Source organism: Anas platyrhynchos, chromosome 11 (assembly GCF_047663525.1).
Source record: "Anas platyrhynchos isolate ZD024472 breed Pekin duck chromosome 11, IASCAAS_PekinDuck_T2T, whole genome shotgun sequence".
Lineage (NCBI taxonomy): Eukaryota > Metazoa > Chordata > Aves > Anseriformes > Anatidae > Anas > Anas platyrhynchos.
In genome coordinates this window covers 15,768,957-15,791,586 of record NC_092597.1, presented here as the reverse complement: position 1 = coordinate 15,791,586, position 22,630 = coordinate 15,768,957, and the positions used below count along the sequence as shown (strand labels likewise).

At 43.3% G+C, this 22,630-nt stretch overlaps 1 protein-coding gene and 1 long non-coding RNA gene across 2 annotated transcripts; both read right to left on the bottom strand.

Annotated features, from left to right (window-relative positions):
* Positions 1 to 2,221: 2,221 nt before the first annotated feature.
* On the bottom strand, positions 2,222 to 8,970 carry LOC119718036 (uncharacterized). The gene is made up of 3 exons (XR_005268644.2): positions 8,751 to 8,970; positions 6,746 to 6,846; positions 2,222 to 2,356 (listed from the first exon to the last, which is right to left on the bottom strand). It is a non-coding gene; the product is annotated as an uncharacterized lncRNA (long non-coding RNA).
* A 3,849-nt stretch (positions 8,971 to 12,819) lies between these two features.
* MEX3B (mex-3 RNA binding family member B) lies at positions 12,820 to 16,434 on the bottom strand. Its single transcript, XM_027466170.3, has 2 exons — positions 15,571 to 16,434; positions 12,820 to 14,719 (listed from the first exon to the last, which is right to left on the bottom strand). The coding sequence occupies exons 1-2, from the start codon at positions 15,827 to 15,829 to the stop codon at positions 13,269 to 13,271; spliced, it is 1,710 nt and encodes a 569-aa protein (XP_027321971.1). The 5' UTR covers positions 15,830 to 16,434; the 3' UTR covers positions 12,820 to 13,268.
* Positions 16,435 to 22,630: the final 6,196 nt, after the last annotated feature.

The window sequence follows — 22,630 nt, the reverse complement described above, 5'->3', positions numbered from 1 at the left end:
ACTTCCAGATGCCAGAGCAATCTCCTCTCTTCCATTTCCCAGGGCTCTCTCAGCTACAGGAGCTAGGAAATAGAGCAGCCAGACCTCCAGCCCTAGGAGGTCAATGAGCCCTATTGTAATATGTTAATTTTATTTGTTCCAAAAATAAGTTAATTTAAGAGGGTCCTAAGTAGCAAAAGACAAAATAAGGCAGGTATAAAAATGCAGCAATTGAGAATGAACAAGTTTTTGTAGACATTCCCACAGAAATGAGGAAGAAAAAAAAAAAAAAAAAAAGATTATAAAGGTTATTCAGTGAAGTCTGCAAATATAAAGGTTTTGCCATATTTCAGCAAAAAAATAAGGCAAAAAAAAGCAAGACCCTTGAGTCTTCATGTTAGCAGTTTTAATTTAGAAAATCAGAAAAAAAAATCATCTAGAAAAAAAATAAAAATCATACAAATAAATGGGTTGGAAACATCAGTTTCCAAAAGTGAGTCCTGTACCTCCTCCATGGCTTTCCATGGTGACACAAGAGAACAAAAAAAAGCAAGGCAACATGAAAAGGTGTGACTGATCATTTCAAAGTCCAGGCAAATACCCCGAGATAGTGAAGAAGAAATTAATAGATAACTAAGTTTTTAATAAGTTCATCAGCGTAAGAAAGACCTGCCACAGCCTAATGAAAAGAGGAGATGCTGGGAGAGAGCTTGACTTCTGCAACAGAACAACAAAATCCAGTAAAATGCTGAAATGAAAACTTACACCCTCCAGCAAGAGCAAAAACAGGTTCTAAGTGCTTGAAAGAAAGAAGCAAATGGCAAAATAAAATAAAATAAAATAAAATAAAATAAAATAAAATAAAATAAATAGTGGCGTATCACACTAAAGAGAAACAAAAAGAATCTGGAGGAGCTTCTTCAAAGGTCACAAATCCACTCTCTTCCAGCTCTTGATGTTACATCCAGAGACTTTGCAACAGGAAAAGCATGTTCCTGACTGGAGAGAGACAACACACATTCCCCAAGTATCTGCTACAGAGAACATATCTGCTTTGTGAAGCCTTAGTAAGAGATCACACACGCAAAGAAGTATTTACCTGCCTTATAGGCAGCAAACGTACACGACAGTGAAGTCCTGAGTTCACTGAGGTCAGTAACAAAGCTCACGTTGACTCGGGCAGCTTAGAGTTCACCCGGGTTTTTAAAATTCTGAATGCTTCAGTGCATCATGAAAATCCTCACTATCTCTTCACAATTCATCTGCTGCTGCTTGTCTGTAAACTACCATGACCTGAGAGGTGAGAGGTAGGAGAGAGGTCAGATAAAAAAATACAGGATCTTTCTACATGACTCTGCTAAATTAAAGCGTTACCTGGGAAAACTAAAGAAAAGAATTTTGCAATTGCTACCTGATAGGAATGGTAATCCAACATGACAGTATATCTAAAAGCCAATAAATAGAGTCTGCTAGTAAATATTATTAAAAATAACATAAGTCAAGTCGCTCGACTTTTCAATAACCCAGCATGCAAGATATGCTCATTTTGCACAAATTGTCATGCAGTTTTCCAGACATATAGAAGAGTCTCTCTGGTACACTGCTGATGTTGGTATGCAGTAGCTGCTGTTGACATCAGGAAAGCAATCCTAGAGTGATTGGTATGTCTCCTAATACAATGCCGTGTAGCTATTCAGCTACTGGAATTCAGTTTTATGTGATTCAATCAGCTCTAACAAGAAGAAATAGTAGCACATTACGCAAAGTTCTGAGAGACTAACAAATCAAAATGTTGTTTTATTGCAGCTGCCATTGGTCTAGCCACTGCACTTTTCTTATTGGTTCTGTTATTTCTGTCCCAGTATAGAGAAATTATTGTTGAATGCTAAGGATTAGCCATGCTTGCTAATTCCACAGTGTCTAACATAAGATACTTCACACCTCTATTATGCTCTCCAATGCAGAATTTTAAGCACACCTTTCGCTGAAGCTAAGTTGTCTTCCCAGTACCCTCATACAGCACGCCAAGACTATTTCCCAGTTTAATAAGTGACTAAACTGAGAGAAGAGAGATGGCAATTTATTCACATCACATGGTATAACTGCTATCCCAACTCTAACTCTGATCTATGTGTGTCCCACATGACCATAAGAAGTGGTTTTATTGGTATGATATTCTTGGAAATGTTGGGAATGCCCTCAGGGTCATTTTTTGGCAGTTACCCCATTAACACACTTTGGCACTTACCCCATTGACACACTTTGAGCTGTCTGCTGTTCCAAGAATGGCTGACCCACCTGTCAGAAGTGGAGAAAACTGTGCCCTTCACCACCCTGAAGAAATGCCACACATCTCGGTATTTCTGATTGCTTGACACTGTTGAAACAAAAGACATTTTTTGCTGTAGATATTGCTGTGGCATATCTCATAAAAGATACTATTCAAGCCATCAAGCTAAGCTGGTCAGATCCAGCTTTCATTTACAGCAGCGTAGAACAACTCCTATCACTTGTGTGAATTTGCTCTGCTTTCAGAGATCCCCCCTCTGAGGAATCTGACCAAACAGGTCTGCTTTTCTCTCAAATACACTGACTTCAGATATGTGCAATTACAGTCATGTCAGCAGTTTGAACTGTGATTTATGCTTGCCTGAGATCAAAATTAGATCCAGCCCACTTATAAGGAGAAAAGAAAAATTTAACAGTGAAACAAAAGGGGTCAATTCCGCTCTCACAAAGCATGGGTCTCACAAATCTCCATTTATTAGTGAGAAACATAAACACCGTGCATTTAGAGTGCTATCTGGAAGATTGACCAGTTTTTCTGATTTGCTGTCATTTTACCACCACTACATCAATTGTTATCTTAGCCTCAGATGTCAAGTCTTTCTGAGCCTCTTGGCTAGTTTCATGAAAGAGATAATGAATTCTTACTTATTGCTTGTGCAATTTTAGCAAATACATTGTCATTCCGATCTGTAATGTAGCTACCTTCCAGACACACGGCTCTCATGATTACTGAGTTTTGATGTTTACAGAAAATTAGGGCTTAGATAGTAAACGGATACTAGCTACGTATTTCTGCACAGCAATACAGTAATCATCTCTCAAATAATTCTCTCCATTTCTAGAGTGCTTTAAGCGCTCTGAATCATGCAAAAACACGAGGCTCAGCAAGAGGAGAGGTGATACTGGGAGCAGAGGAGATTACAGAGGGTATCTTTAGTGTGGGTTGGTCCCACAACTACAGGAAGTCCACTGACTCCAGGGAAATAGCTGTTAGCAATCAGCAAGACATAGGATATGTGCAATTCTACTGCTATGTGAATGACACCCCTCTGATCACAGCAGAGAGAAATGGTGGATATTTTAACTTCTTCACAGGTTGGGAAGATCCCTCTAAATGATTTGACCAGGGCTGAGACAGTGTTACTAGAGGGTCCTGGAGATGCTCAGACCAACCATAGGGAACTGCACAACAGCAGGCAGTGGATTCCTTCCTCCTCAGAACCAAGCTAGTGCTGCCAGATGCACTCAGATGTCATTGAAGAGGTGCAAGGGAAAGCTGCATCCCCTCAGAACAGACTGTGAGCAAGGGGTATGGGTCTCAGTGGGGCAGGCACAGAGATCGCTAGTGTGGCTCTGACCCTAATGCCTGACACAGAGCTCACCTCAAAGTCAGGCAGCAACTGGGAGGCAGCAGGCTCTGGTAATTCCCACCAAAAACTTTTCAATATTCTTTCTACAGGTTGAGCGAAGACTTGTTTTACCTTCTGGAGGATGCAGGTTGGAAATGACAAAGAACACTAAGAAGCTACAATGACATGTGAAGCATTGTGGACTAACACAAGTTCCAAGAAAGTCAACAGGATAAAGCTCTGATACATGGAAACCCTAAATTTGGTTACATTTTTTCATATGAAAAGAGCTTAGATATTTTTCCCCCTCTACAAATTAAGTAAAGGCTATTCACTGATGCTGCTGTTGATTTAGGGGGAACAGATGAAATCAGCATGGATCGCAGTCTGAGGACATAGTTATCACTGTAATTAAGAGCTGTACTATAAAGGAACTGATAACAGATATACAGCGTAAACTCCTGTCAGCTGAAAACTGGCCTCTGCAATTTGGGGTTTGGAATCGTAACCTTTTACTTTTGGAAGGAAAAGAGAACAAATGGCATTTTGGTGCTTTCACATCTTTTTGCTCTCTATTTAGAAAAGTAACAGCCAACATCTTAAAAAAAAAAAAAAAAAAAAAAAAAAACAACTAATTTTACCAGTGCTTAGCCTTGAATATATGCCAGCAGTAGCTGATACTTTAAAAGAGGGAAAACTTTTAAAAAGGCAATAATGCATGAAGTGAAATGCATACAAAGAAAGAGGATCTTAAACAATACTAAAAATAAATGTAGCTTAAAAAGATCCCTTAAAAACATCTGTTGACGTTAGAGATTTAATTAAAATGTAATTAGTTATACATTCTCCTTTGAAATGAACAAGCATATTACAGCTTTCATCTACAATGAATTCTCTTTTACATTCATACCTTGCTTTTGCCTGTAAAAAAAGGCAAGATTTTACAGGAAATGTTATAAAGATAGGATAGTTCTACCTAAAATTTTACAATCAAAGAAAACATAAAATGATTTTTTAACATACAGATACAAAACCATATTCATTGCACATGTGGTGTTCATGAGATACCCCACAAGTGTTCCTAAATGCACAAAATAGAAAAGATAGAGATAAATGGATGAGGGATGGTACTTGCAATAAGTACTTTAACGTCTGGAGAAGGATTCTGAAATAGGTCACTGAAGACTAAATCGATCTGACTCCTTAAGTGTCATTTACCTGAAAGAGAAATGCACCTTATGCTACTCACCCTGCATGGATTTGTACAGGCAACATGCAACCGAGGGCTTTCCCTGGGGCTAAAACTTTATGGAAGTACCATTGACCTGGTTTTCTATGGAAACTACACGGATGTTTTCAATTCCACCGTGGAACAGCAGCCTCGGTCATAGCCATCAAACTCCACATTAGACATTCATGCAGCATTAGGCATCCTGTAGCTGCCAAGGGCCACACAATGAGACATTGTCTGACCCAAAAGTCATATAATTAGGCTTATGGGAACAACAGCAGTGGATAGTGCATTGAGCATATCCTAATTTTGGATAGGCCATTCTTTGCCTGTCTGACTACCAGCTAGCTGGGGAAGAAGTAAAGCCTGCTATTAGCAACAGACAACTTCACTGCAAAGCCACAGTGGTGATGAAAGGGCCATTTGACTTGAAAAATCACCACTGGGGAAAGGAAAGACAGCCATATAACAGAGACATACTTGCAGACAAAGAGAAGACCCTACTTAAAACTTTTTTTTTAAATTTACTTTTACAGAGTGGGTGACCCTAAATTCTAGAAACCATCTCTTCAGCTAGAGTTATGTTGTTTTGCTGCTCCGGCTCAGTAATGGTCCATCCATCCAGCCTAATACTAAAACACTGTTGAGGCAGCAGTCAGCATGATGAACACAGAGCTTATGGCTGAGTGAGAAGTGTGAAATTCCTCTCATTAACAGAGCTGCACATTTGTGCACAGACTCTCCCTTTAAAAGGTTGACTTCCTGCACGGCCAAGAAAGAGCTTTCCAAGAACCATGTGACTCCAAAGACTGAGGACAATTTCTGCTGGAGTGGGCTTTTAATTCAAATTACTCATAGAACGTTACATTTTTGTGGCCTGAAAACATCTTAAACTGCGTCAAACATAAAGTAGTTTCATAATTGCATGTGATTGATTTATTTATTTTTTTTAAGAAATGACATAAGGAGAAAGAAATAAGAATGTTTGTGAAGCTTAAAACCTCCCTCTTGCACTTGTGCAACAATTGCAAATAATTCCAAAACAATATCTTGTGACTTACATTTTCAACAACAAAAAGTATTGTGTCATTTAGGAATGTGATTGGTCTCTGGAAAGCAACACATGCAGCAACTGCATTCACCTTTTTGCCTGCTGTACATTCAACATTATGAAAAAGTAGGTATAGATTCCATATTATTTGATTAAAACAAAGTTCATACACATTCCACGGTTTCCAGCTATTCTTACCATTTTAAAATACATGGTCTAAGTCCTGCACAGCTGCAATCATATCATTATGCAAACTGCAACATAGACATGAGTGGTAAGAATAGATCTTATTATCCATACAAATTACAAACAATTCACAACATCTACTCCCTTCCAATTCTTTATGAAGGAAGAAATCATTCCTCTCTTTCTCCTTCATGCAAGAAAAGCTCCATTCAGTAATATCCACTCACATCCATAGGGATACTATATCAGTTCTACATGTTTCTCTATAATGCTAACATTTTCATTTCCGTTAAAAAAAGGGCACAAGATTTTCAAGTATTAGTGATGCTATTCCAATGGAGGCAAGAAAACTGCTATTCAAAGTTGCCTTTCCATAACCACAGCACAGCCTATCAGGCCTATATGTGTGACATATATTACTCCTTCATCCCACCCACTGTACCTGTAAGTGCCGTGGAAAGAAGAAAGACTTACACTTGGTGCATAAGATTGTTCCTTTAACATGTAAAAACAGAAATGAGAGAGAGAGAGAGAGTGAACCACAGATTTCAAATATAATCCAGTTCTGTGTTTGTTTGCTCTAGACCAATATGATTACCACATGCTGGCTACTGTGAGCTGATTAATTAGGAAGTATCAGTAACAATATTTTGTACTTACATCAGAATTTCCACCTCAGGATACTTCAATAATGTCAATTAATTAATCTTCACAATGCTGCCTTTAAGTAGGTGTCATTAGTTCATTCACAGATGGAAATACTGAAGCATATAAAAGGTGAAATTAATTAGCCAAGATGATACAATGACTCTGTAGCAGAACTAAAGATCCTGAAAAACACTCCTTTTTTTCTAACTCTTAAAGTGGCACAAGTTATTTGCCCATTGCAGCTAAATAGTGGAAACAATTCCAAATGTGTAACAGAAACTTTTATGACTCTAGCAAAAACACTATTTGTGGGTCATGCTCTCATTGAAATCTTCTTTTGATTAAAATAGCTTCTACTGTTTAGTACAACCATCAAAATATAAAGAACATCAAAACCAAATAAAACCTGCCACTAGATCTACAATGAACGGGCGCATTGCCACTACTTTCTCAGGTTTAAATTAAGGCTCTTTTGTAGAGGGTATAAGTGAATAAAACATAAAGACAAAGGACAAAACAAGAGACAGCAGACTATTCAGCCATTCATGACAGTCAAATTTACAAGGCAATTGCCATTCATACTAATGTAAAGTGGGCCAACCAATTCTGCCTGATATGAAAGGCAGAAGAGCCCTTAAACATGAGAGGGAAAAGCACTTTACTGTATTTTACGTCCATCACAAGTGGAAAAACAGTAATGAGGAACATCAAAAATCTCTTTTTTTTCTCTCCATTTAAAACTAACAAGGCCACTTCTCAGTGCAATCTTATAAAAGTCTATAAATGTCTGGAGACAGCTAATCAATCACACTTGTACTGCCACAGGTATAAGGTGCGTTTAGTATGAGTGTATTTAACTGACTGATTTTTTCACTAATAATCAACTTAATAGTGGAGGGCTATAACTTGTTATAAAAGAAATAACAATAACCTTCCTACCAAAACAATAACAACAACATAAATAAATAAAATAACAAACCCACAACAGTGAGAAATATCATCTGTGCATTATATGTTGATAAGATTCTATACTGAAAGAAGCCTTATTGGCCAGAGTTCAGCTCATGGGGAGATCAATTGTTAGTTCTGCTGGTGGTTTCATGGAGGCAAAAACTCAGAATGGACAGAGACAGTTTCAGATGCCATGACCCCACCTGATACTCTTTAAGGCCACAAATTCAATGTGATACAAGAGCAGCTATTTGTCACAGCTACATACATCTTAAAAGATCAGGGCTACATTGTACTCACAACATTTTACTTGCATCTGTGTTTATATCTATGACACAGAGTTGCACATGCTACACTTGTACAGATAACATTAAAGAATACTCTGTATACCAGAAGCTTTACTGTTTCTGATACAGCTTCATCACTATATAACACATCACAATACAACCAAATTCACTAAAACTAAGCCAGAATAACCTTTTTACATTTTAATCAAACTTAGAAATTGGATGCAATGTAATTATTTTACATAGCCAACTGTGAAAGCCTCATTAAAAGCCTTGATATTAAGTAATAAAACTACAATAACACTTCTTCTAGTATTACAGTGAGTTTCTGTTAACACTTCTGCACTGAAAAAGGAAAGCCTTTCTGATCCATACTTTTCTGGAGGATTTTAAGCTGATTTCAATGTACACAGGTATATATTGAATATACAGTCATATATATATGTGTGTACATATGTTTACACTGAGAAGAAAGAAAGCAAATGCAGTAGAGATGTGCATCTTCTCACATCCCTCACCATTGGATAGAGTCCTTACCTACCTGCAAGCCCAGCCCCTTTGACATTTGCCAGGTAGGCAGTCATAAATAGGTAAATCAGAAATTCAAATGCTTATACAGGCTGAAACACCCCTTTGCCACATTGGCTTTAAAATTGTCTTTGTTCTTTAATTAAAGCATCTCTACTGGAAAGACAATGAGTACAGGAAACACAAATAAGCAGAGGCAGGGTGAATAATTACTTTTTGCTATTTCTAGATTGATTAAATGCAATACTCACCAGCATCCTCTCATCCTCTCCAGTGGCAGAATTCCCATTCACTTCATTGACAGCAAAGCATAATTTCAATTTCCAGAATGGTAAGACAAGGAAAATGGAAAAGAGGAGAAAAATTAAAAAAGGGTAAGAGGGGGGCTGGGAAAGAGGTGTAAGAAACATCAAACAAAAATCAATCTAATTAAAATACCTTACTGAACTAGATTCTTACTACCAACTTTAACATTTCCTTTTAAGTCTTGTTTTCATTGATTTGCCAAAAAATATAAATCTAAAGAGTAAATTTACATTAAATTGATCATTATAATTTATTTGGCAACAAAATAATATAGTAAAAAGACCTTTCTCCTACTAAATGGCTCCAGCTTTGATGTCTGATTGTAATGCAAATTATGTGGAGTACAAGATATGGACAGAGGAATAATTAAACTTAGGGCTTTGTATATAATAATTCTCCCAACTGTAAACGTATCCCTTTCTGTGATAACAGTGTGTATACACCCTGGGAACCATACCCTTACATTTGTGCAGACAGAACAACACCAAGTGCACAAGCTCGGCCTGATGCCTGCCAGAAGTACTGGGGCGCAGTGGGGTGCTCACAGCCTGAGTCCTTCCAGACTTCTGAGGAGCCTCTGGTGAAGACCCCCTCCTACTGTGTTCATCACCAAGGCACATACTTCTGGAAGACAAAGTGATCTTTGTTCCAGAAGACAAACATTGACCATACACATGTATGTATTTCACAGCACTCAATTAGAAACTGAACTTTGCCCCTTTCTCAGGCTTTGAAATACTCCTGTGCCAAACACAGGCCTGTATTCTCCGGTCATGTGGGCACCCCTCACACACAGCATATGGCCCCAGACCCTCAGACAAATTCTGCACTGATTTATAGCCCTCACAATCTGAGCCACTGACTTACAGCATAAATCTGGCCCAGGATGTGCAGCTGAAGGGCAGCACACATGCACAGCCTATGTGTTCCTCCCATACTGGCTGTGCTGAGGGACATTGGTCTCTACCAACAAAAGACAATGGATTTTACACAGTGCTGCATGTAAGCAACAAGAAGAGGAATGTAATAGACATGGCACATGCTGGCACACCAGGGAAATGCCCTCCATCAAATGTACCCTGCCCAAGGCTGATGGTGGAGGAGCTTCAGGTGGGCACTGCTGGCTGTGCCAACACCAGGTGGGAAGGGTTTGGCTCCGCAGCTTCTGCTGCTGGCAGCATTTGAGGACTGGCTCATCAGATGCCAAAGCATGAACAATCCAGACCAGTCCCTCTGTGGGTGAAATAATTGCTGACGAGGAATGAGCATGATCAGTTTTTGTAAGGCACCACAGGAGTCCAAGCAGGTCATCTTCCCTCCTCAAAACAATACGCACGAGGAACAGGAGCAGTGGGGCCCAACGGCACCAGGAGGCCAAAAAGAGGGCCAGGGGCACGGGCAGAGAGGTCACTGCTTCATTTTTACCCACAGTTTGTTGAAGAAAATAAGTCCTGCAGGACAAGCACAGGCGACGAGGCTGGCAACACTCAACGAAGCGGGGAGCAGTAAAGGCTGGCGAGCGCGCTGAACCAGGCCGTGCCACACCACCAAGGTCGGGGCCTTTGCAACCACCACGCAAGGGCTGCTCATTAGAGGTGCCACGGCTACCCTCAGTCTTCTCAGCCACTGTCATTAATACCATCAAGTCACGCGGCATAGTACGTTAAGGAAAAGAAAAAGGAGAATTTAATTTTCACTGTTCATCCTATTTACCTTTCGGTGTCACTGAGCCTGGGAGATCAAGCAAAGCGATCAAATTTACTCTTATTTATAGCCATTTTCACAACTTTTCCCAGACACCAGTGCAGGATGTTTACGTTGAAACAAGAAATTGATTGACGCGTTTTGAGTCAATTTCTAAACACCCGTCATTAAGAACATACACACTTGGACTTAAACTTCCTGACCCCTTTAAAGTAACCAATTTAGCCAAGGCTTTTCTGATACCAGTGCCACTCCTGCATTTAACTGTATCACCTCTGCCACTCCCTGGACTCCTTTCCACAGCATTGTAGCATTTTTTTTGTTCACCATTCAAAATGACAAGCTTTCTGAGACAAACGCGACACTTCACTGAGGAATTTTAACTCCGTAACTCAGCTGATACCACAATCACAGTTAAATGAAAGAAGCAAAAATCAAATCAAATCAAACAAAGAGATCCCATCATCCCCTGCCGCATCCTCCCTCCTCCCCTTCCCACCCAACAAGCAGCTCTGGATTCCATAAAAGAGATCAGAGCAGAGCAGCTCTGGCATACACAGCTAAGTACAAAGTAAAACATATGAAATGTGCTACACAGTTTGGGTTTGTTTTGTTGTTTTCGCTAGCCCGCTGAAAAGTGCACTGGCACGTTCAAAAACAAACATTTAAAATGATCCGCAGCTACCTTCTGAAATCTGCTCTAACACGCTTTATCCAGCAAGTTCACTTAAACACGTTGACTACAATCAGCAACAAAAATACTGCAGTGTTTGCCTGGTGGGTTTGACGACTCATTAGTCAGAAAGCTTCTGTACTTCCTTCTCCCCAATACCAGTGTGGGCATCATCAAAAGCAAACAAACTTTACACAGCAATACATTTTTTATTCAAATAAGCTTGTCAACACCAATTATCTGAACCACAACTGCCAAATACCAAGAAGCAATTTCAAGAACTCAGGGAAGACACAAAAGCCCTTGTTCTGCTCTAGAAAACACTCAGTCTGGGATGCGAGTCTGAAACCCTGTGGAAGGACAGAGCAAGGACCGGCAGGGTTCAGCCCTCTGCCAGCGCATTACAACAAAGGACCCTCCCCTGTTCTCTGCTTGCGGAACACAAATCTAAGAAAGCTGCAGGCTTTTTTTTTTTTTTTTCTTACATATACTCTATTTGTTAAAAGTACCAATGCGTATGAAGCAGGCTATTTTTCAGGAATAAAAATTCTTAAGGAAGAGTAATTTTACATATGGAATTACAAAAGAGGTATGCAACCTATATGAAAAAAAATATATAATATTAAAATTCCTTAAAACCATCTTTTATGATATTATTGCTGGAAGGATTATCCTGGGAGCCTTCACGAGCTGAAGGGTTCCAGCAACATGAACATGACACAGTTCAAACTCTAAACATGCCTGAGTGTTACAAGCAGGGAACAAAAATTCCAACAGAAACTCTCAGCACATCAAATCAAATCAAATCACCACACGGTGTATTTTTTTCTGTAATATTTTATTTTATTTATATAGAAATACTTAAAAAAACATGAAGTAGCACCATTACTTAAGTTTTACTTTTATTATGTAGAACTTTAAATGTCAGAAAAATAAAACTCTTGATACAATTTCAAATCTTGTCTCAGCAAATATAATATTAGTATTTGACCATGAGGTTAAAGGCCCTTTATCATAAAATAAAATATACTTTGTTTTTAAACTTTGCTCAGTAAAGTACATTTAAGCTCAAGTAACGTCACCTACATATACATAAACAAGTGGTAAACAAATGTATTAAAATAGAAATACTAAAACTATAGTGGTGCAACAGAATTTTTGTAATTTCCACTGAATTCTATTTATACAAATGTTAGAAAGCTTCAACAGTTCCTTTTGACATATGTTTATACATTTCCATTTTTGTAATAATATAGAATAAAATATGCTTTATATCACTGAATAGAAAATATGCTGGGTGAAGCAGATTTAAAAGATTTTTTTCTGAACCTATAAAATCTCCATCCCAACAGAATACTGTTCAAAGCATTACACATTTTATGGTTTGTAATTCCGTTCACAATTGTGTGATATTAAAATAATACAGTGTTCTTTGCCATAAGGCCATACTAAAATAAAAAAGATTTAACCCAGCTACAAAAAGTTCACTGAACTTAAATTAAAATACTTGTAAACATCTTTGCAATATGAAATATAATTTTTCAAGTCAAAAAAGAATAAAATACTTCAATCTGTATTAATGCAATTTATCTTTAAAACCTTTAAACGTTTTAATATATATAAGAGATATGTTACAGTTTGTTTTTTTTTTCTTTTTTTTTTTTTTTTTTAACTTTGATAAAGCTGCAGTATCATGGTTTTCACAGGAACTTCTTGCCCTTTCAAGAACATTCAGAAAAGTATCCACCCATAGATTTAATTATTTCGTAATAAGCATCCTAGGAACTACCAGCACGTTTTACTAACAGTCCACACACCATTGTCATCATCATAAGCATCTCCTACTTTCAATTTTTTTTTGTTTTTGTTTCTGTTTTTTCTTATTTTTTTAAAAAAGGGGGGGGGTTGGAAGCTTCGTATTAAAGTACAGTGTAAAAACTAGCCTAGCACTAGAATGGAGTCGCCCGTTATTATTTATAGCATGCACCCGCGGTCGCCACCAGCACCCCCACCACCAGCACCCCAACCACCAGCACCCCAACACCACCACCACCAGCACCCCCAGCAACCCTCGGCCCGGTCACGCTCAGGAGAAGATGCGGATGGCCTGGGTGACGGCGCTGTGGCACACAGGGCACTGCGGCTCCGTCTTCTCGCAGATGCGGTTGGCGCACTCCATGCAGAAGAGGTTGTGGCCGCAGGGCACCAGCGCCGCGATCACCTCGCTCTCAAAACACACCGAGCAGTCGCGGCTGCCCTTCCGCCGCACGCCGGACGACGAGCACGACGAGCTGGACGACGAGCTGGACGACGACGAGGAGGAGGCCGACGAGTCGGAGGGCAGCCCCGGCAGGTGGGAGCCCAGCCCGTTGGCATACAACGGGTACGAGGCGGCCAGCAGCCGCCCACCCGGGTCGCTACGCACCCTCCGTGCCAGTGGGTGCTCGGGCCCGGCCACCGCAGCCGCCGCCACCGGGCCATGTAGGGGCGGGGAGAGCCGTGCCGGGGGCGGAGCAGCGCCGCCGCCCCGCCTCGGGCCGCTCACCAGCAGCGCCAGGTTGGCATTGGCGGGCGTCGCGCCCGGGAAGGCGGCGGCGGCTGCGGGCGAGGGCGCCGGTGAGGGTGGCGCGGCCGCAGGGCCACGCTCGAATTGCGGCCAGATGAGGGTGGCCCCCGGCGGCGGGGCAGGGGCCAGGTCAAAGCCGGGTGGCGAGTCGAAGGGCAGCTCGGAGCAGCAGTCCGGGGAGGAGAGCACGTCCCCGCCGCCCCCGCCGTACACGTAGCCGTTGGCGCTGCCGCCGCTGCTGTTGTTGTTGTTGTTGCCATTGTGGGTGAAGCTCAGCGCGGGGCTCGGGGGGCTGTAGTCAGCCAAGCGGGCGCCGCTGCCCCCCGCCGTGCCACTGCCGAAGTAGGAGTCGGTGGAGGCGCTGCCCAGCGAGCTGGAGCTGTCGTTGCGGTAGTTGCAGAAGGGTTTGCGGCCCGGTGTGGGCGTGATGCTGGGCGGTGTGGGCTTGCTCCAGAGGCTGCCCGTGCCGTTCAGCTCGAAGCCCACGTCCGTGCCGTTGGCGTGGAAGTCGTTCTCGTCCGTCAGCTCGATGATGCCGCCGGTGCGCATGGCGATGTGTGCCTCGATCTCCTCCCGGGCCCGGTCCACGTTCTCGGGCATGCCCGTCACCTCAAAGACCGGCTCCTTGTCCCGGCTGGGGGTCACGATGTAGGTGTGCGTCTGCTGCTGGATGCGCTTGATTGTGGCCCCCTTGGGCCCCACGACCAAGCCCACCACGCGATAAGGCACCCGCACCTGGATGGTGGTTTGGCCGGGCAAGTTCGGGGGGCCGGGAACGGTGCCGTTCAGGGCTGTGTTCTTGTTCCGTGAGGCTCGGATCATGGAGAAATGCTCGGCCGCCGAGATGATCTCCCTGCGGGCCATGGCCACATCTTCCTTTCTGCCCGTCACAACAAAGAGCGGCTCCTCCCCGCGAACCGGGGTCTTGATGTAGGTGTTGGTCTTTGCCCGCAGAGCTTTGATTTTACAACCTGGGAACGAGATGCGGGAGATGGCAGGCAAAGGGGAGGGGAAGGAAGGGGGGGAGAGAACCGGTTACAACCCATTAGTTGGGTGCAGCTGGAGGGGGGGGGGGGAATACACACCCACCCGAAACACATTGCCCCCTGCCCCAGGTGATGGCTGGCAGCTCGTCCAGGAGCCCCGGTCCGGGCGCTGAGGGATGCCAGCCCCAGCCCTGGCACACGCCCAAAGGCATCGCAAGTGGCCAGCGCCGCATCTGCCATGCAACTGCCCCAAAACTACCAACGTGCAGCTCAGAGGAACGGCAACAACGGAGGAAAAGCAGCGTGCGGGAAAACTGCACGGCCAGAAAAATGAAATAAAATAAAATAAAATAAAATAAAAATGAAACGCGAGCAGCCCCAACAAATCACCGCACGCGCCAGTCTGCATTCCTGCTCAGCACTTTCCTTTCGTAAAAAATAAAAAATAAAATAAAATCGGTTCTGCGGAAGGTGAGGAGCAGCGGCTGCACTGACTGAGCCACATTCCCCTATGCGGATGCTTTATCCCAATCCCATTGTTCCACTTCCCCACTCCATTCCTCGTCCTTAAAAACACCCCACGATTTCCAACTTCGGGGGAAAAAAAAAAAAAAAAAGAGCTCCGGGGCTCGCGCTTTCCCCCCCTTTTCCTCTTGCAAATCTAACTTTTGCAGCCAGAGGAGCGGCGAGATTTTTTAGAAAAATCCTTTTCCTGCTTTGTCCGTGTGCCGGCAGCTCGCAGCGCCCCTGGGAAGCGCTGCCCGGCGCCGCTCGGCAGCCCCACGGCCGCACTTTCTTTGTCTGGGGGAGCCGGCGCCGCGCCCCGCGGTACCCACCTTGTCTGCCCACTATCTCGGCGACGTGCTCCGAGCTGGGCACCGGCACGCACTCGGTCATGTTCACGCTCTTTTTCCGAGGCTCGCTGTCGTAAATGGAGCCCGTCTCGTCGTTGTCCAGCCCCAGCAGGGAGAGCTGATCCAGGGCGATCTGCAGGGCTCTTTGGTCATCCAGCGTCTCTCCCCCGCCGCCGCCGCCGCCACCGCCGCCGCCGCCGCTCCCGTTCCTCTCCATGTCTGCAAAGAGCGAGCTGGGCATGGTCCCTGCGTGCGCTGCACCCTCCTCCTGCACCCGGCTCAGTAGTAAGAGATCAGACACAAAGGAAAACCCGAGGCAGATGGCCAGCAGCAGAGAAGGAAGGGAGGTGGGCGACTGCTGGAGACCGGGGAGCTGTTGCCTTTTGCTTGTATATTTTGTATCTTTCCTTTTTTTGTTGTTGTTTTGTTGATTTTTTTTTGTTGGTGGTGGTGGTGGTAGTGGTGGCGGCGGTGGGGTTTTTTGTTTTGTTTTGTTTTTCCTCCTCTCAGTGCAATCCGGTTTATAAGATGGTTTCAGGACCCCCCCCACACGACTCCCCCCTCGAGGCTTTTTCTTTTTTTTTTTTTTTTCCTTTTTTTCTTTTTTTTCTTTTCCCCCCCTCGGCCGGGGGTGGGGGGGTGGGGTGGGGGTGGGCAGCGGAGAGCGAGAGGAGCTCCGATGGCTTCCCCCCCTTGAGTTCCTCGCCGGCCACAATGCCAAGCGATGGCAGCGTTTCTTTAAGGAGCCCCTCCCAGGCTCCACTCCACTCACTCAGCGTTTTTTCCTCCTCTCCCCTCCTCTGTCTGAGGCACCGCTGCAGCCAGACGGCTCTGGAGAGGCGGGCGGAGGCAGCCGGGGAGGGAGGAGGGAGGGAGGGAGGGAGGGAGGCAGGAGGGAGGCTGGAGGCTGGGAGGCAGCCGGGGAGGGGAGGGGGCAGGCGGGGAGGGGAAGGCTGGGGCGCGCCGCCGCCATCGCCGCGCGCTCCCATTGGCCGGCCCCGCCCCCGGCCCCGCCCCCCGGCCGCGCGCCGCTCTTTGTTGCCGCGCGCCGAACAATGCCGGGGCGCCGCGCCCCCCCCTTCCCCTCCCCGCCCCTCCCCGGGTGCGCGCGGCCCCGCGCTGAGCCCGGCCGGGGCTTTTCGTTTTTTTTTTTTTTTCCTCTCTAATATTATTTTTATTTTTTTCAAAATACATTTTATATTTAAATTTTTTTTTGTATTTTTAATTTTTTTTTTTCCACCCGAGGGGGTGTGCCGGGGGCTCCGCGCTTCGCCTTCCCATCCCGGAGCGGGCTGCCCCGTGCTACCGGGCGGCGGCCGCCAGCCCCCGGCCGGCACCGGCAGAGCGGCCCCGAGGCACCGGCACCGCCGGCCCCGCTCCCGGCCCCGCCCGCCCCCGCCGCCGGGCGCCTGCGCGCCCCTCCCCCGCGCCATGCGCACTGCGCCGCCCTCAGCCGGGCCCGAGGCCTCGCCCTCCCCCCGGCCCGGCCCCCGTCAGCCTGTGTGAGGGGCTGCCCGCTTGCTGTCCCCTCATTTGGGACCCTGCGCCCCCACAAACAATAAATGGCCTTCTCGGCAAGTGTTCCGTCCCCAAATCCAGCCTGCCACCCGCTGGGAGAGTCCTCAGTGTTGTCACCAAAGTGCCCCCAACCAGCACACTGAATTTCTCCGCCTTTCCCCCCACATATCCACGAGCACCCCTACTTAAAATTCTGTCATTCTATGATATTCTATGAATCCTAAAATCATTAAGGGTGGAAAAGACCCCCAGGATCATCTGGCCCTACTGTCCCCCCATTTACATAGACCTTGCCAACTTGCCATGGGCAGAAGCCTTGGGAGAAGGCAGCCCCCACCTAATTGCCTGCCAGTCTCACGTTCGGCAGGGACAGCCCTTTACAAGCACACAGGGATGTGTTTAGCCAGCTGCCTGTACAAACGAGTGTAACGAGTTGCAGGTAATTGTTTACACGCCGTGTTTATGGCAAATGACTGCCACTTCCTCAGGATGTTTGCATGTTTTATAACAAAGCTCCCGTGGCTTGTTTGCTAGCACGGGCATATACACCAGCCATGTGCTTTCCTAAGTGCTGAGGCTGTCCCCTCAACTGTTTCATATTTAAAAGATGGCATAATTTACAAATTTACACTTTAGTTCCAGCAGTGACAGGTTGTAGGGGGAAAAATGAGAGATTATTTATAAATGGATAAGGATCGTGAAGGCCTTTTACTGTTTTAAGCATTTGAAAAAAAAAAAAAGGCAGACACAACCTTTGACAGCAATAGAAATAATGTTCTTTATTAAATACATTTCAAAAAGAATTTTGCTTCTCTGGAGTTTTTTTTAACTCAGGGAATCCAAAATCTGCAAGAAAATAACTGTTCTCATTTCCCAAGCAGGGGCAGGACAAGACAGAAATGAGGGGACTGTACCCGTGAGGCAGAGACACGTCACTATAGATGATTGCTGTTGTTGACACACAGCAGTGACTGTCAGAAATACTAAAATACAAAGATAGTGGTTGGGTGTGATATAAAGATAGTGGTTGGGTGTGCTTGGATTTTACCTGTTCCTTGTGTTTGTTTGTTTTGTTTTTTTCTCCCCCACTTCCCATCGTATCCAAAACTGTCAGGGTTTCTGCCCAAGATCACTATGCTGAGCATCCATGTGCTGACTACAAGTAAAAGGAAAACAAGTTATCTTCAGGCTCATGTTCCTCTACAGGGAAAATTTTATTCTCAAAGCAAGATCTGTACTGATCTAGCTTTATTTTTTTGATGTTAAGCTGGAAGCTCTAATTAAAAATGTTTAAAATTAATTTCATCCCTTTCTATAGAATAAGATTCCCGGGAGGGGAGAAGGAGATGCATTTCTAGGAGACTAAGTGTGCACTGGTGTTTTAAGTCTATGAATCCTATGGAATAGTCCAGCATCTTGAGGAATATTGCCTTTTTTTTTTTTTAAATAATTTTGAAAACTTTTAAGAGCTAACTACAGGAGATAACAACAAGAACTGAAAAGTTATACTGACAAACCTTAAAACATGCACACACCAACTGCACACACCACTGGGAATACAGAATCTAAGCAGTAGGATGCTCACGTGGCAAAATGCAATGCACGCGAGATTCATATGCATGAACTTATTCCACAGAAATATTTCTTCAGAGTAACTTGATCAGATATAAATTAAAGGGTTATCTACCTGTAAGTCCTTTCATCCCATACAACCTTGAAAATTATGCAGAATTATAGTAAGCTCCATCTCTGGGGAAGAGACCAACCATCTACCAATTTACAGAAGCTTAACAAAAGCAGGAAGGGAGGATATATTACAGGCAAATACAGGACTTATTGCAGGAGGAGTGTAATTCTCAGTCCTTTTAGTTTCTCTCTCTTATCATTTCCCATTTGTGGCAGAGGTAATAAAACTTCCTTCCTCCAACCTTTATTTAATTAAAGTGTAAGGTCTTTGGGGCAGTGCGCTTACTGTGTGTGTACATACAGCTCTGAGCATGAAGAGGTCATGAATTAATCCGAGGCCTTTAAATGCTACTCTGAATACAAAGCATTAACAATAATAAGAATAGGATATCATTTTCATTTAGAATAGATGGGGCCTCTGTTTTCAATGTATCATCACAAAGAATAAATCACACATCTCAGGGAATGACTAAATTAAGGGGCAAGGAAAAAGGTATTTCATACCAGACTCGTGAGTCTACTCTATCTTACATGCCTGCACTCAAGGACACTACTGCCTACTGTTACAGCATTTACCATGAAGTTCTTCTTCACCATAATCTCACAAAATAATGTCCCAATCCCACAGGACACATTATCAATCAGATTATGAGTATATATGTTTTAAGATGGTGCATATGATTACTATCATAACATACCCAAATTAACCTCTTGCATGTGCAATAAGCAGCAATTAGCAATCTGCAAACAAATGACAAGTTCCTTCATAATATGTAACAACACAAAAGCCAGATTTCCTATTGAATCCCATATTAACCTATATTCAGTGGCCGTGAAATCTCGGAGCGCCGTGTCGGAATTTATCATCTTTCAGTGATGTTAGCTCCGCCTCTTGATGGTTCGAGACAAGATGTTTACAAACAATTCATCCAGAATCTGAAAGGCAGCTGAAAATGTTTATTATTTTCATGCCACTCATTCCAAGCATTTGGGGTGGTTTTTGATGAAGGGTGGGGAGAGCTCTCTCAAAACAGCATAGGTGTGTTAATAGACTACAAGAAATAAAATGGAGATAGATTAGTGAGAGGCTTTGTGATGCCTCTCTGAGATGGAAGCAGGCTCAGGGGTAAGGAAGATGCAGAAGTGCCTTTTTCCCTTGTGATATGGACTGTCACGTCAATAAATACAAACAGGGAGGTGATGCTGATGCTTCCCCATGTGTACTTTCATACCTGTAATTCTACACCTCTCCCTGTTACAAAATTCATTTGAAAAAAAATATATTTTTTTTTAAAACAAAGATCTTCTGGGACAACTTGTGAAAAGCAATTTTGCCCCAATCCAGAATGAATCTCAGACCTTTAGCAGTCACAATCAGGCTTCAAAAATATTGATACTGTAATGTAAATTTATGTCAGCTGCTAATGACTTCACTAAAATGCTTGTTTCTAGTACATTAAAATGAAAAAGATTTTTGCAATAGTCATAGCAGGCTATACTTTCTTCATACACATTTGCTATTAGTTTGACATCAGTGATTAGAGTGTGCATGTTTGTAGGGGATGAAGTGCCTTATAAGAATGCAGTTTTGTTTGACATGACTGATGGAAGGCAATTCAAAATGCATAAAGATGCCTTTATAATAAATCAGAAGTAACCAGCCGGATCACTTGTTCACTTTAAAACCCTTCACCTGGAGTCTAAGTGGCCTCTTTCATTCAGAGCTCCATTCTGCCTCTCGCTTAAGAACAAAGGTTATCGCACTGTATATCTGAGCTAAATGGCGTTCAACAGTCGAGCCGACCAGAGTTCAAATCTGAAAACCCGTTCTGCCTTTCCTTCGCTCTCCCGTCGCATATTTAGAGGCCAGCCTTCCCAGCTGCTCTGCATGCAGGCCTCCCAGCGGAGCTCTCCTGTGCACGCGGCTGCAGGATTGGAGCTCTTTGTTACCAGGGCCCTTGGGCCAGTGTTCAGCCTACGACACAGCACTGGCGTCTCAAGTCTAAAGCACCTATCACACGTGTGGGCACTGTCTATTGAACAGCTAGATTTAATAATAATAAAAAAAAAAAGATATATAAAAAGATTTTATGTTTTTATGTTTAGACTGAGCTGGATAAGCCATAGATTTGTGAGATAGGTCACAACTGAGTTTTATTCATCAGTTTTAGTCTCTGAAATAGTACATTATAATTACATTTTAATTTACTTTCATCTCTGAAATAGTTAATTATAATTATGGTCATAAAACATGTATAACCTTTGCTTCCTCTACCTCTCCAGTCTTAGCGCTGTTATAAGAAAGATAAAACAATTGTCCTTTAATGCTAATCGTTTATGAACTCCTTTGTAAGAGATTGTTTATATAAAATGCCTAGGCAAACTCTAGGCACAAATGCAATATTCATAATAAGCGAATGAATATTATATCCCTGACCATAATTCCAGTGCTCTCCAATAAAAGAATATCTAATTCTTGTCACAGAATTGCCTTGTAGGTTGAAGTTCAGCATATAAATACACATGGGAAAAGATTAGATTTTAATTGATAAGTATTAATCATCATTCATTTCTGTCTCTGCAGGAAGCACAATGTTAAAACATCTAGTTAATATACTGTATAATGGATAACCTTGAGGCAGAAGCTCTTGCATCTGTCTCTATCCAAGAAAAATGTCAACATCAGCCTTTGTTGCAGCAAGATACCTTGACATCTGAATGGAGTTGCTTCTGCTGGAAAACTGACTGTCTCCAGTGCAATCCTTCCTAACCTGCATCTGGTGCCTAAACTAGAGATGAGCCCAAAATAAAATTTTTTATCTGCATACACCTGTACTTAGAAATGTTTGAAATATGGTCTAAGTCAGAATGCTGTGTTTGTGGCGCATCGCTGCTCTAAACAAACAGATTTCTCATGTGATGGTCTCACTGCAGCCACAAAGCATTAGCACTCACAAGAGCATCATTGAAGATACTCAGGCTGTTCATTGAGAACAAAGCCATTAATGATTAATACTATGGTAGGAGAGAATGTAGCAGTATTTCTTGGCAGCTGAAATGTGGCAATGCCTCTCCTACATGGAAAAGACTCACAAATACCTCTAGCTCTTTTGCATCAGATGGTTCTTATTTGCTCTGTGGGAAGAAGAATCAAACAAATTCCCCAGATTAAAGGAAAGTGAAGGGGATTTGCACATCTAAAACCAGACATATACAATACATCTCTCTCTGACTGACCCAGCAGATGCAGAGATGTGTTTATGTATCACAGACTTTACTGTCCCAGCAGATGCTGCTAAGTTGTCCCTGACACAGACGCTTACTGTCCCCACAGATCTGTATTTTGGGAGGGAATTTTCGTACCACAGACACTACTGTCCCTACAGAACCACATCTGCTGGCAGAGTTATTGTTTCATATACTCTTCTGCCTCCAGCAGCTGTGAGAGACTGCCAGGACGACAGGCATTTCTGTCACAGCAAATCTCCATCTACAGGGCATTTTAAACTGCAGCTTACGCTACTGCTCTTACTGAGCCCTTAGTAGGGACCATGTTGATGGGGGGGAACAACAGAAACAAATGGAAATAAATGTCTGCTGGACATCTAGATCATCATTACCTCTGCCTAAATATAGCACTCACAAGTGCTGTGTTTGGGAATGGGTCAGAAGGAGAAAAAGAATTACTCTTGTCCTTCTCCCACCCTGCCTTTAACAAGTATTCATTTTGAGAAACCCTCAAAGGAAAAAGTGTGTGGTGCCATTCTGATATAATAGATCCAACAAAGCCCATCATTCATGACCACCAACTCAACAACCTTACTGCCCTGCTGCAGGG

What these genes read in the sequence shown, in the direction of transcription:
- MEX3B (XM_027466170.3), bottom strand. Translation starts at nt 15,829, where the DNA reads ATGCCCAGCTCGCTCTTTGCAGACATGGAGAGGAACGGGAGCGGCGGC. An exon ending in CGAGATAGTGGGCAGACAAG is followed by an intron (nt 14,720 to 15,570) that starts GTGGGTACCGCG and finishes TCTCGTTCCCAG; the next exon opens with GTTGTAAAATCAAAGCTCTG.